At 43.9% G+C, this 13916-nt stretch overlaps 1 protein-coding gene across 1 annotated transcript in view; it reads right to left on the bottom strand.

Moving 5' to 3' along the window:
• pdzd2 (PDZ domain containing 2) overlaps positions 1 to 13916 on the bottom strand; it is a gene marked incomplete at its 5' end in the record, with an annotated part of 174875 nt that overhangs the window by 54468 nt on the left and 106491 nt on the right. Inside the window, 2 exons of the mRNA XM_083645507.1 lie at positions 2656 to 2773; positions 11218 to 11440. Coding sequence (XP_083501633.1) covers positions 2656 to 2773; positions 11218 to 11440 — 341 coding nt within the window. The remainder of the gene's footprint in view (positions 1 to 2655; positions 2774 to 11217; positions 11441 to 13916) is intronic.

Here is a 13916-nt window from a genome sequence, read left to right as displayed (position 1 = left end):
GGATGTTTTCACACTCCTATAATATTCCGTGCTGAGACAGTTCCTCCTGCTGCACCGTCCAACGCCTCACCATTGACTCATCGATGCCCAGGTTACGCGCGGCTGCTCTGTTTCCCTCTTTTAATGCGAGATTGACTGCTTTCAACTTGAAAGCTGCGTCGTGTGAATTTCTGCGTACCTTCCCCATGGTAAGTGAGAGTGTTGCTTCTACTGCTCGTTCTCATGCTGTCGAGAACGAGCAAAGCTTTTTTTTGGTGAAAGAATCCTCCAGGGCGCTTCTTGTTAACAGTCCGAGTGAGTGGCAGGTCGAACGTCAAAGGCACTTCATCCATATTTATGATCTGCTCCGGTTCGATGGAATATTCCTTGATCTTCCTTTGTGTGAATTCGCCGAAGTTTGTGATTTTCTCCTGGTAGTCGGGGGAGGGAGTTGATGGCCGAGTGGCCGTTTGCTTACCGTAATTACCATATGTAAGTGGTCACGCACAGAGGGGATTGTCGGGAAAGAGATGGCTGTTTGAGGAAGCTCCCATTTACCGTATTACCGTAACATTTCAACAAAACAACATAACACAACACCACCGTTGTTTATTTTTACAGTGCACACAGTGTCCGCGGTGTGGTGAAAAGAGGGCAAGAGAGGAAATTAAAACAGAAGTGGATTTATAGTTAGAAAGAGTGCTAAAAAAGAGAGATTTTATTTGTATTTTTTTTTTTTTTTCTGAAAAAATCCATAGATAAGACGCACCGTTATATAAGCCGCAGGGGCCAAAAAACGGGAAAAAAGCCGCGGCTTATAGTCCGGAATTTACGGTATATGCTATTTGCACCTGTGCAAACAGAACGTCAACTATGTTTAAGTATGTCTAAAGTATGCACATGCCATATGCACCTATGTGCAGTGAATATGCCACTGTCTCTGACTTGTCTTATCACTACACTGCCTTATTGCTTGTTGTGTGTCTTGTTGTTTTCCTGCACCCATATGCCCTGTTATTTTTGTACTATGTTGTAAACAGAGTCCACAGCACAAGAATTTCACACGTGATACTTGTACTACGGAGTGACAATAAAATCTTGAATCTTGAAAAAAAAAACTTCATTATCAACACGTTATTAGTGGGGCTGGGTGGTAATTTCTATAAATGTAAATCTATTAGTATAGCATCAAGCTAACGTTATAATATTAGTCAGTCTCACCACCACAGCTAATGCAGTCAGTCAAACAATGTTCCATGACCATAAGCATAACGGTAGTAACATTAGGCATATTTGCGACTGTTGCATTACTTCACACAAGACGGTAATGTTATTAGCGGTTTCTGACCAGGTGGTAAATCCATTAGCAAGCAGCTAACGTTATCGGCCAAAACAACATTACAGCTGCTACAAGCAACAAGGTCCCTCCATGAACCAAAAACACAGCCCAGACTCTAGTTTCCCCCGATGTCGGTCACATTGCTACTGTCCGGCCAGACGGGCTTCACTAGATAAATATATTTCTACAACAGCATGAGTGAATACTGGATTCTGATTGGCTAGCAACAGTGGTAAATAGGCCAACAATCTACAGTTCGGCTCCAACCGCAGTATCACTCCGCTCCCTGATGAATGAAGAACACCTGTGCTGACTCCGCCCACTGTTAGCCTGTCAGTCTACAAATCTCTAACAAGGAAATGTCCGATTTCGTAGTAACGTTTGATTTACTGGGTGGATTGAGTTTTGAGCAGTGGTTAGATGAAGATGAAGGTGAAGTGAACAAAGAACGACATGGTGAAATTGGGGAGAGAGAACTGGCTGAGCTTGAGTTGTCACGGAGTGAACCTGGGACGTCAATGGAACTATATTCTGTGGCGGAAGGATAAATGTATTCGCCGAGTGCCATAAACCCTGTACCAGTGGTAAATGTGGCCACAACCCCCTTCCTCGAGTGGTAAATTTCTTAAATTTCTTTTTGCGTGGACTTTTTGCTGGAGTCTATGTTGTTGTTTGTTTTTGCTGGAAGCTAGCGACGAATGTAATGTTAGCCACTTCCTGTTGGTATATTTCGTGTGAGTTTCCACAAGATGACTTTCTCTACCACCTTTGTACATCAACACATACAGTATGCCGCTTTAAGGCCCAATTATGCTCAACGTTAAATATGGATACCCATACGGCTCTGTCCGCACCCTGCGTTCATTTCATGTGTAATTCTGCATGTTTTCCGAAAGCTAAGTATGTACTCGCTTTTGGTAGTACCTGTTGGTTTTCCACTGCAAATAGTACCCCCTCAATGTGCCCACCCCCTACAACTGGTTGTGAAAAGTATTGCCTCAGCTTGCAGGTACTTGCCCAATGGAAAACCAAAAAAGGCGAGGCGAGGCGAGATGAGCCAGTACCATGCGGTTGAAATGCATCTATACCAGTGGTTCTCAGTTTGAGAACTACTTGGGCTGGAAGATCATCTGAAAAGTGCAACCTGGGTCAAAAGTCAAATATTTACTGCTGAGCACACCGAAAGCCACCGAAAATATGATCATGTGTACCAATCTTAATGAATCAAAGTGGAAAGACTAAATTGTGAGCATGAGAGAGTTTTGTGTTTTGTTTGAGTGCATCTTGTGTATCTGTTTTCAGATTTGATTGAATTGTCCTGAAGCGCCGACTCTTACCTGAGCCGGCCGTCCATCTTGGCCACAGAGCCGGGGGCTAGGCTGTGGATGTAGATGCCAGGAGCAGAACGCTCCAGGGTCAGGCAGCAGGCACCGATGCCCAGGCCAACACCCGGCTCTGCAACATCAACACACAGAGACGCAGGAAATCACAGATGGGAAGTAACTAATTAGAATCAGAATCAGAATCACTTTTATTGCCACAGTATGCAAGTTATATACGAGGAATTTGTCTTAGTGTCTGTATGCAGCGTAGGGGTCACATCAATATACAGAGATAAGAAGTAGGAAGATAACTAAAGACAATCACAAAGTTGCAAGTGCAATCAAATCGAGTAAATATATACAATATGTACATGAGCGGTGAAGTGTTCTGTGGATAATAAATATGAATTTACGTTGAATTTACATGAGATTTACAGACTGAGTTAAATAGACGTTAAATAGGCAGTGGATTTACATGAATTTACAGTCGGAGTTAAATAAGAGTTTACATTGAATGTACATTAAATTTACAGTCCCAGTTAAACAGGCATTAAATTAGATATGAGTTACAGTTTTATGGGGGAGGAGTTCAGTTGAGTTTAGGAGGAGGTAGTGAGTTTGTGTGTGTGTGTGGGGGGGGTTGTTGGTGAGGTCCTTGGCGGAAGGGGTTTCCGGGCCTTGTTGGTGAGGCTGATGGCGGTTGGGAAGAAGCTGGTCTTGTGGCAAATACTTTGTTACTGTACTTAACTCATTGAGTGCCAGCCACTTTTGGAGAACGGACGCTCCCAGTGCCAGAGTTTCAGAGCGTTTTCAGTGATTTCTCGAGGCCCACAGAATATTGTGTGATATTACTATGTAAACACCGAACACGCACAAAGAACGAGGAGACTCTATTGTATCATCAGCAAAAAAAGTTTATTGATACCATTTTCCGTTCTTTAGTTATGAGCCGGAGAAGATAGGTTGTTTTCAGCAAAAACAGGCGTTTCAAATTAGAAGCTGAGATATTCAGCCTTTTGTGAAATTAAGCATTTCAAGCACATTCACTGACTCTGAAGCTAATATTTTCTGACCTGAAACATCTGAACAGTAATTTCCTTCAATAAACAGCACTCACACCCCCCTCAACTCCAAACTCCTCCTCCGTGGGAGTGTCTCTGGTGGCTCTGCTCGCTCTGCTGGCTGCTGCGTGTGTCAGGCGAGTCTCTGCTGCCTGCTATGGCAGGCTCTGCTGCCTTACGGATCCACGTTCGGATGGCGGCCGCTCGTCGGGGGAGTCTGGATCGGGCTCGCGTTCGTCTGCGTTTCTGGGGTTTCGGTTGTGAGCTGGGATGAAGCTGCGTCCGATTATAGGCTTTCTGCTGCGCGTTTCAAAGTGCGCTGCACCCAGTCTATTTTCGGAGCGCTCAGCCTTGTGCGCCGGCTCCCAGCGCGACACTGAAAAGCCAAACCATTCTCATGAGAATGGTTTGGCTTTGGTTTTATTTTCTGGCGGCTAATTGTGTGGAGAAACTATGCAGCAGAGACAGAGGGGCTCATTTGTGGGAGCGGATTGACTGCTGTTCGCAGCTAACGTTGGCTCCAGGCAGCCAGAGCAATCTGTGCCGCTCTGGCTCATGCATCGGTTTCTCTTTCATCACGGGGCTTTTTCTGCTTTTTTTCCTCAACTTTCTCTAATCTGGAAAGCACTGTCGCCACCTAATGGGTCCGTAAAATAGGTTATACACCTTCAATAGCTACAATATTTTTACAGGAGATGCACGAGGCTTTGATCCACGTCCCACCGTCAAAAAACGCAATTGACGACTTTAGTCGTCTTTGGCACTCTACGTTACTATTCGAATTGACGACTATACTCGTCCTTGGCACTCAATGAGTTAAGTAGGATTTTCAGTTATCTGTACTTTACTGAATATTTATTTTTCTGAAAACTTTTTACTTTTCCTCTCTACATTTTAACACAAATATGTGTACTTTCTGCTCTTAAAATTTTCAAAAAAGGTTTGTTACTTTTGTTTTAATGCCCGACTGACAAAAACCATGTAATGTTGTTTGTCTCTCTCGTATAGCGTTCTCCCAGGAGGGGCGGGTGCGTGGAGCCGAAATCCTACAGTTCCCACAATGCACTGGGCTCGCGTGGCCTTAGATTCCACGCCCACGCCTCAGGCATTTGGCTGATATCAAACTCCAGTAGGTGGCGGTAATGCACATATATGTTTGCCAACCGCCATAAAACTCAAAGAAGAAGAAGAAGAAGGCTTCGACATAAAAACATTATGAGAAGAAGAATAAATCAAAAATAAAATTGCCTCCAAATTGCACCAAATTTAAACCGAAGTATATATGTCGGGAGATGTCTTAAAAAAAAAAAAATCATGCATTTTAAGGCATTTTCCAAGGAGTTACGCGCATCTGATATTGTAACTATTTCATGTAAAAATGTGTAAAAACGGGTACATTGCTCAGCGTTGATTTTGTTACTAGATGTAAAATTTGACGAGCTTTCCAATGCCGCCAGTCCCATGTCTGTCCGTGCTTCCGTTTCCGAGATATGGTCTCTTTGCAAGGAGCTATGGAAAGCTAATATTAGCTACCATAGGCTAGGCGGTGGAAAAAGATGGCTGCCTTTTGTTTTTCTTCAAGACCTCTGAAGGGGCGTGGAGGACCTCTAGAGGCGGGACCATGGCAGCACAGGCCCACAAGTAGTGTAGTTCATAGGTGCTCGACTTCCGCAAGGCGGACTTGGCCCAGATGACGCAAAACGCGTCGGCTGGGCCAAAAAATATGTGAGAGATGGTTGATAGCTTTGGCTGTGAAAAACCAATTTCAAAAATTTCAACGGATTCGAAAACCTTAGGGGCGTGAGATTTAATATATATTCATATTCCCCACGGAAAAGCCGTCCTTTAAACTGCAGTGAGATTTGAGGAGCATAATAATATGGAATAATATATATGGAGACAGATGGGGATGAAAGAGGAATTGGAGCATGAAAGGGAAGCTTGTGATTCGTTTACTGCAGTTCTCCAATCAGGACGATGTGAATAATTCTACGCTTAAAAGGCGTGGTTTGTTTTTTGCTCTGGACTTTATTAGTTAGTTAGTGACCTTTATTTAACCAGGAATAAAAACCCATTGAGATTCAGAATCTCTTTTGCAAGGGGGTCCTGGCCAGGACAGCAGCACAAATAGTTTCACATAAAATAAACGTAGAGAAAAAAAAGCAAAAACATAAAACCAGTTACAGAACTGAGTGCAAGCCACATCATTACATCATAAGCATCATAAGCATAAGCATTTATTCGTAATGGACTTGCCTCTTTCTTTCCCTGGAACTGTGAATTAGTGGCTGACTAGCAGAATACCTTCCTGCAGTGACGGGTCGTTGTTTGTATTTATTTAGTTTATTTTTATATTTTTTATATTTAAATGTTGATAAATTAAACTGAAAATTCAGGTTACAAGGGTGCACCCAAGATACTATAGATTTACCCAGAAAATGATATAGTAAACTTGAAATCAATTGCTATTTTTTTTATATCAAAGCACCATTGTTGATATTATTGTCTTTTTTCTGTCTTTGGTACCAACAACGTTGTTCAAATCCTTTTATTTATTTTTATTAATACAAGAACACGGCATATTTCACATTAACTCTTGTCTCTGAGTCTCATTTAAACATTCCACTGTGCTCCAGTAGACGAAATGGTCAATTCCATTATATATTACAGTTTGCAGCATTACCTATCAGCTTTTATATTATTATAATAGTCAAGTCAAGTCAAGTTTATTTGTATAGCACATTTCATACACAGAGGCAATTCAAAGTGCTTCACATAAAATGGTTGACAGGAAAAGAAAAGAAAAGAAGAGAATAAAATGGACATTTAAAAGCATCACAACAAAACTTTAAAAAAAGAGTATAAAAAGTGCATTAAGCAACAGGCGCAGCAGTTGCAAAAAGAGCTAAAAACTTAGAGGACTCATTGGGTTTGCATAGTAGCTGTCAGCAGTTAAAAGCGACGGTAAACATAAAAGTCTTTAGTCTATTTTTAAAATAGGTGTTACAGAGACACACAGAGAAAACCAGAAAGGACTAGAACCCAACTGATGCATCAGCTCATATCTCCTGTGTCATTTGAACACACCACAAACACGATGGTCAACTAGCATGTAGCTACGTGCTGCACCTGGGTGACACCTGATTCACGAAACAACTAGCATGTAGCTACGTGCTGCACCTGGGTGACACCTGATTCATGAAACAACTAGCATGTAGCTACGTGCTGCACCTGGGTGACACCTGATTCACGAAACAACTAGCATGTAGCTACGTGCTGCACCTGGGTGACACCTGATTCACGAAACAACTAGCATGTAGCTACGTGCTGCACCTGGGTGACACCTGATTCATCAAACAACTAGCATTTAGCTACGTGCTGCACCTGGGTGACACCTGATTCATCAAACAACTAGCATGTAGCTACGTTCTGCACCTGGGTGACACCTGATTCACGAAACAACTAGCATGTAGCTACGTGCTGCACCTGGGTGACACCTGATTCATGAAACAACTAGCATGTAGCTACGTGCTGCACCTGGGTGACACCTGATTCATCAAACAACTAGCATGTAGCTACGTGCTGCACCTGGGTGACACCTGATTCACGAAACAACTAGCATGTAGCTACGTGCTGCACCTGGGTGACACCTGATTCACGAAACAACTAGCATGTAGCTACGTGCTGCACCTGGGTGACACCTGATTCATGAAACAACTAGCATGTAGCTACGTGCTGCACCTGGGTGACACCTGATTCATGAAACAACTAGCATTTAGCTACGTGCTGCACCTGGGTGACACCTGATTCATGAAACAACTAGCATTTAGCTACGTGCTGCACCTGGGTGACACCTGATTCATCAAACAACTAGCATGTAGCTACGTGCTGCACCTGGGTGACACCTGATTCACGAAACAACTAGCATTTAGCTACGTGCTGCACCTGGGTGACACCTGATTCATGAAACAACTAGCATGTAGCTACGTGCTGCACCTGGGTGACACCTGATTCACGAAACAACTAGCATGTAGCTACGTGCTGCACCTGGGTGACACCTGATTCACGAAACAACTAGCATGTAGCTACGTGCTGCACCTGGGTGACACCTGATTCATGAAACAACTAGCATGTAGCTACGTGCTGCACCTGGGTGACACCTGATTCACGAAACAACTAGCATGTAGCTACGTGCTGCACCTGGGTGACACCTGATTCACGAAACAACTAGCATGTAGCTACGTGCTGCACCTGGGTAACACCTGATTCATGAAACAACTAGCATGTAGCTACGTGCTGCACCTGGGTGACACCTGATTCATCAAACAACTAGCATTTAGCTACGTGCTGCACCTGGGTGACACCTGATTCATCAAACAACTAGCATGTAGCTACGTGCTGCACCTGGGTGACACCTGATTCATGAAACAAAGCAGCATTTGCCTACCCATTTCGCTCACTTAAACGGTTTCGTAATATAGCTACTTCTAATCAAGAATGTCTGATAAAAAGTTGCAAATGGCATTGGCGTTTGTCAGCCCTTGTCTGGTGTTTTGCTTGTGGGAGAACAAAGGAAGAGACAGAGGTATTGTGCAGCGAGAGGGTCGAGGGGCTTTCGCAAAGGCACGTTGTTGTCGAACGTTTTGGCATGATCAGATGAGCTAAAGTTGGAAAATGAGCAGAGTGTTTTGTGTGTGACTCCTCTCTTCTCCTCTCTGACCAGCCAATCAGTGATTTCTCTATCCCTGACCAGCCAATCAGTGATTTCTCTCACCAACGACGATCCAACATGAATCAGCCAGAAAAGCCACCGACAAGCCGCCATCAAAGCCGACAAGAGACGACACACCGCAAATACTAGAGCGACTGACGCCCAGACATGAGGGTTAAACATAGCCTAGTCCAGACTCCTTACATGTTAGTCACTAGTGATTGGTTGGGAAAAAGTCAACCCCCCCACACAGAAAATGTATAACATGGAGGCAATGTCAGACTGAATAATAATGTTCTAGAGCAGGGGTTCCCAACCTTTTTTGTGCCAAGGACCGGTAGATACATGGAAAAAAAAGTTGCGGACCGGTTGTCAATTTTAATGGTTTTAGTTACATATATATTTACTCACCAGTACATACATACAGTACAACACAAAAGGCTGTTATTTACCCTTTGTCGCCCCCACAAAGGGTAAATAACAGCCTTTTGTGTTGTACTGTTATGTAGCCTACAGTATTTATGTTTTTGTTTCAACTACAAACATAAATAAACGTCAACTTGAAACTATGTTTCAACTACCACACACAGCCTATAATATCGTAGCCTATGTATTTTTTCAATTTTTATTTATTTTCTACCGGGTACCAAATGCATTGTGGCCCAGTACCGGTCCGCGGGCCAGTGGTTGGGGACCACTGTTCTAGGGTGACCAGATGTCCCAGTTTTCCGGGTTAGGGTTAGGTGTTTTTCCCCCAGCTGGTGACTCTAACTCTCTAGACAGCATTATATTTCCATGGCAGGTCCAATGACTGTCATTTTGAAATGACTGAAATGACCTACCTACTGTCTTAAGTATGAGTGAATTCCGATGTCTCAATGGCTTATGGGAGACACTTACTTGTACAGTGAAATGTTGTTTGTGTATTTCTACGGTGTATTGCTTTTATACCTACATGTTTGCTATGTGGGTTTTATGCTTGCTGCAGCACAAATCGCCCTTTTTGTGAAAAATAATAAACTTGAACCTTGAACCGACTGTATATCGAAGGAGATCATTGTTTCAGTTAACGAAGACTGAAATTATTACAGGTTGCAAAGTCATATAATTATTGATTTACTTGGTCCAAAGATGTTATTTACCGTAAATTCCGGACTATAAGCCGCACCTTTTTTCCCGTTTTTTGGCCTTTTTTGGCCCCTGCGGCTTATATAACGGTGCGGCTTATCTATGGATTTAAAAAAAAAAAAAAAAAAAAAAAAAAAAAAAATCTCTTTTTTAGCACTCTTTCTAACTATAAAGCCACTTCTGTTTTAATTTCCTCTCTTGCCCTCTTTTCACCACACTGTATGACACTGTATGACACTGTATGACACTGTATGACACTGTATGACACTGTAAATAACAACACAGGTGGTGTTGTGTTATGTTGTTTTGTTGAAATGTTAATGAATGGGAGCATTACATATGGTAATTAAACATTAACTCATTGAATGCCATGGACGTCCTTCGACGTCCAATTAAATAGTGACGTAGAATGCCACGGACGTCCTTCGACGTCCAATGCGTTTTTTGACGGTGGGACGTCGATCAAAGCCTTCCGCAGCTCCTGTACAACTATAGTAGCTATTGGAGGTGTATAACCTATTTTACGGACTCATTAGGTGGCGACAGTGCTTGCTCGGTGCAGTCCAGATTAGAGACAGGTCCGAGAAACAGCCTAAAAGCCGTGGATCAAAGACAACCCGATGCATGCTCCCAGAGCCATTTGCTCTGTCGCGGGAGCTGACATTGGCTCCGAACAGGAGTCAATCCGCGCTCACAACTGAGCCCCTCTGTCCCTGTCTGTCTGTCTGTCTGTCTGTATAGTTTCTCCAACCGATTAGCAGCCAGGAAAGCAGCCCCTGACGCCAAACCATTCAGCAATCCGGGTTGGCTCTTCCCTGCTGTGGCGCTGAGAGCCGACAGCAGCACACACACGCAGCACTCCGAAAATATAATGGTTGCGTGAGGCTGTGTGCAGTGTGGGGAGGAGTTTACGGGGGGAGGGGGGGAGGGGGGTGGTGCACGCAGGGCATCACACAACAACTACGTCACTACATCAGAAAATATTATCTTCAGACTCAGTGAATGTGCTTGAAATGCTGCATTTCACAAAAGGCGGATTATCTCAGCTAATAATTTGAAAAGCCTGAAAACGCTGAAAACAACCTATCTTCTCCGGCTCATAACTAAAGAACGGAAAATGGTATCAATAAACTTTTTTTTGCTGATGATACAATAGAGCCAGCTCGTTCTTGTGCGTGTTCGGTGTTTACATAGTAATATCACACAATATTCTGTGGGCCTCGAGAAATCACTGAAAACGCTCTGAAAACTCTGGCACTGGGAGCATCCGTTCTCCAAAAGTGGCTGGCACTGAATGAGTTAAAACACAAAAAAAAAAAAAAAAAAAAATACCATTAAAACACCCGCGGCTTATAGTCCGGTGCGGCTTATATAAGAAAAAGTCAACTTTGAAGGTGCGGCTTATACACCGGTGCGCCTTATAGTCCGGAATTTACGGTATATGTTTGTCTCGTCGCTATTTGGGTGGGCATGTCTGACTTCTGACTGGCTGAACCTGATGTTGTTGGCACTGACTGTCTAATTGAGTGCTCTGTAATAAGCCATCAATGTGTCATAGATAGATAAATAAATAGATAGATAGATGGATGTGGGCTTAAATCAGGAATTATCACAAGAGAAGACTCTCACTCTCACTCTGTACTCACAACCCTAATTTGGATAACTTGGGATTCTAACCTTTATTAAGGGTGACCTCCATGATGATACAGTCTTTGGGCCCAGGGCCTTGGACCCTGCGGCCGTCAACCTCTTCACACCCTGATGGGATGGGTGTTCCCCCACTGGCGTTGGAGTTGGGTGAGCTGGAGCGGCTGAGGAGGGTGGGGGTCGGACAGGGTGTCAGGCTAGGGCTGCGGAGGCGAGTCCGGACTGTCAATGTCACCACGCCCTTTTTTAGTTGCTGTGAGAAGGCACAGGAAGTTAAATCAGGCTCACCACCATCTTTTTTAGGTGCTGTGGGAAGACACATAAGGTTAAATCAATCAATCAATCATCAGTATGCCTAAACCGGAAGGGGGCGTAACTTTGGCTCTCTATAGAGCTACACAGTCACGTGATGATTTATTCCGCTTTTTATTTTTTGTTTTTGCGCCAAGTGAAATGTTTTACGATTCACTAGGTTGCTGGTTGGCTTGGTTCCAGCCTTAAAACTTGTTATATAAGGATTTTTCTAAATGTCTATGGATAAAATGAATGGGGAACTCTCTTTCGGGGAAGGAGACGTCACATGACTGGTCTATAGAGTACCGCAGGGATGACTTATTTTTGTAGGCTTACCCAGAAGTCCCTGCAGTTCCGGCTCTTACGTGTAAAAATCGAATGGGATTTTTGGAAGGGAATTTTGGTTAAATGCATGAAATTATGTTAACAAAAGTTTATGAAACAGCTAACTTTGTGTTCAACAAGATAATCTTCACAAATGAGGACCACTACTACTGCTACTTGCTGAATAGCATTGTTTACAACTGTTGTATAAAGCAATATCACGCTCAAGCTCGTGCTGTTGTATATCAGCATAGCTGTGGTTATGTTTACAGCCGTGCTGATCTACAGTACAACAGCACTTTCTCTCGTGTGATATTCACTTGACTTCACTTACATCTACCTAATAAAGGCAAAAGATGCCAGAAAATAATAATAATAAAATATTCTCCTCCTCCAAGAAAGATGGTTTATAAGAAGCTTTCTTATGAAGTTAACACTTTTTTTCCCATCCATCCATCTTCAACCGCTTATCTGGAGCCAGATCGTGGAGGTAGCAGATCCAGCAGGGGACCCCAAACTTCCCTTTCCCAGGCCACATTAACCAGCTCTGACTGGGGGATCCCAAGGCATTCCCAGGCCAGTGTGGAGATGTAATCCCTCCACCTGGTGCTCGGTCTGCCCCATGGCCTCCGCCCAGCTGGACATGCCTGGAAAACCTCCCTAGGGAGGCGACCAGGACGCATCCTTACTAGATGCCTGAACCACCTCAACTGGCTCCTTTCTATCAGGAGGATCTACTCTGAAGGGCAAATTATGCTCGTGCGAAATCGACGGCGCTGACTGCGCCGAGGGGGTCGCCGCAGCTGGGCGTCCTATCGGCGCAGCTCGGGGTAGGGGGCGTGCAGCTCCTCGAAAATGTCACTCTGAGCCGTCTAGCGCCGTCAACTCTTTGTTGTGAGGAATGAGGAAATGCCATTTCCTCATTTAACAGTGCTTGTCCCTCATCTAGCAAAGCCTTCTGCAGGCTCACCGGGACAATAAAATGTTCCCCCACCGACATGATTGCAAGTTCTTGGTAAACGACACGATAACGTTTTGGACGTGTTTTGAACGAGTTACGTTCGAGTATGCACAGTCTCGCTGTCGCCGCTCGGCGGCGGCACGGCTCCAAGTCGTGGCTGCGCAAAACCATGCCGGGCGCTTGAGTCTCGCCATTGTTACCATAGAATTGAATTACGAACAGGAACCATTATAAAAGAAATGCCAAGATAACACTGCGAAACAGAAATGCCAAAGATCAAGGGCCCTATCTTGGTACAGGCGCTATCCCCTATTTGCACTTGTGCACCTGTTTGTGCGTGCCCAGTGCAATTACTCGCGGGGGAGCGTAACTCATCACAACAACGGGCGCAAACACAGATTAGAGGTGTGCCAAATCCTTTCTGCATGGGGCAAGCAGGATTTGGGCGGTGTTAACCACCAGAATTATTCACAGGTGTGGCCTGGCAATGCCTGGGCGTCAATCAAACCAGATTCCCGTCTTGCAGTCCCTGTAATATAGTTTGCGTGAGGCATGCTGTAATTCTCCCCATGTGTAATTTGGATAGGTGTAGGCCTATTGACTGTATATAGTATCCCAATCTCATAACGACACCATCACATCATATACCTGTTAAAACATCTGTGTTTTGATGCAATTCGGGTTATTTTGTTGACTGGGGTGGGACAATAGAAACGTGTTTGCAGCGGGTAAACGTTGGAGACAAAATAAAAGATTGGAGGATTTACAGTGGACTCAATTAAAACTCGGCGAAACATTGAGCTGCCGACTCCTGCTGAGGACAGAGAGAGATGGAGAGAGCTTGTGACAGATCGGCTCTGTTGCCAACGACCCTCCAGGTTGATAGCAGGTAAAGGTGAATAGCCTATTGCAAGTAGGCTACAATGTACAAGTTTTCTAAATTCATTTACCATAACCCCTCCTGGCAATGTGATAAAAGTTTCTCAGTGAATTATAGTTGATTGCCTCAGCGAATAATCTGCTGGTTACCCAATTTTAGCAGCAGAATTTGTATCTGTCTGTATTTTTTATTATGTTTTGTATTCTGTATATTTTTTTATTGTGATGTACTATGGACCGCCTCTGTGTCTGGAATAAAGTGTTGATTGAT

The sequence above is a fragment of the Poromitra crassiceps genome (genome assembly GCF_964638095.1).
Source record: "Poromitra crassiceps genome assembly, chromosome: 10".
NCBI classification, from domain to species: Eukaryota; Metazoa; Chordata; class Actinopteri; order Beryciformes; family Melamphaidae; genus Poromitra; species Poromitra crassiceps.
Note: the sequence above shows the minus strand (reverse complement) of the source record. Positions and strands in the feature narration are given on the sequence as shown.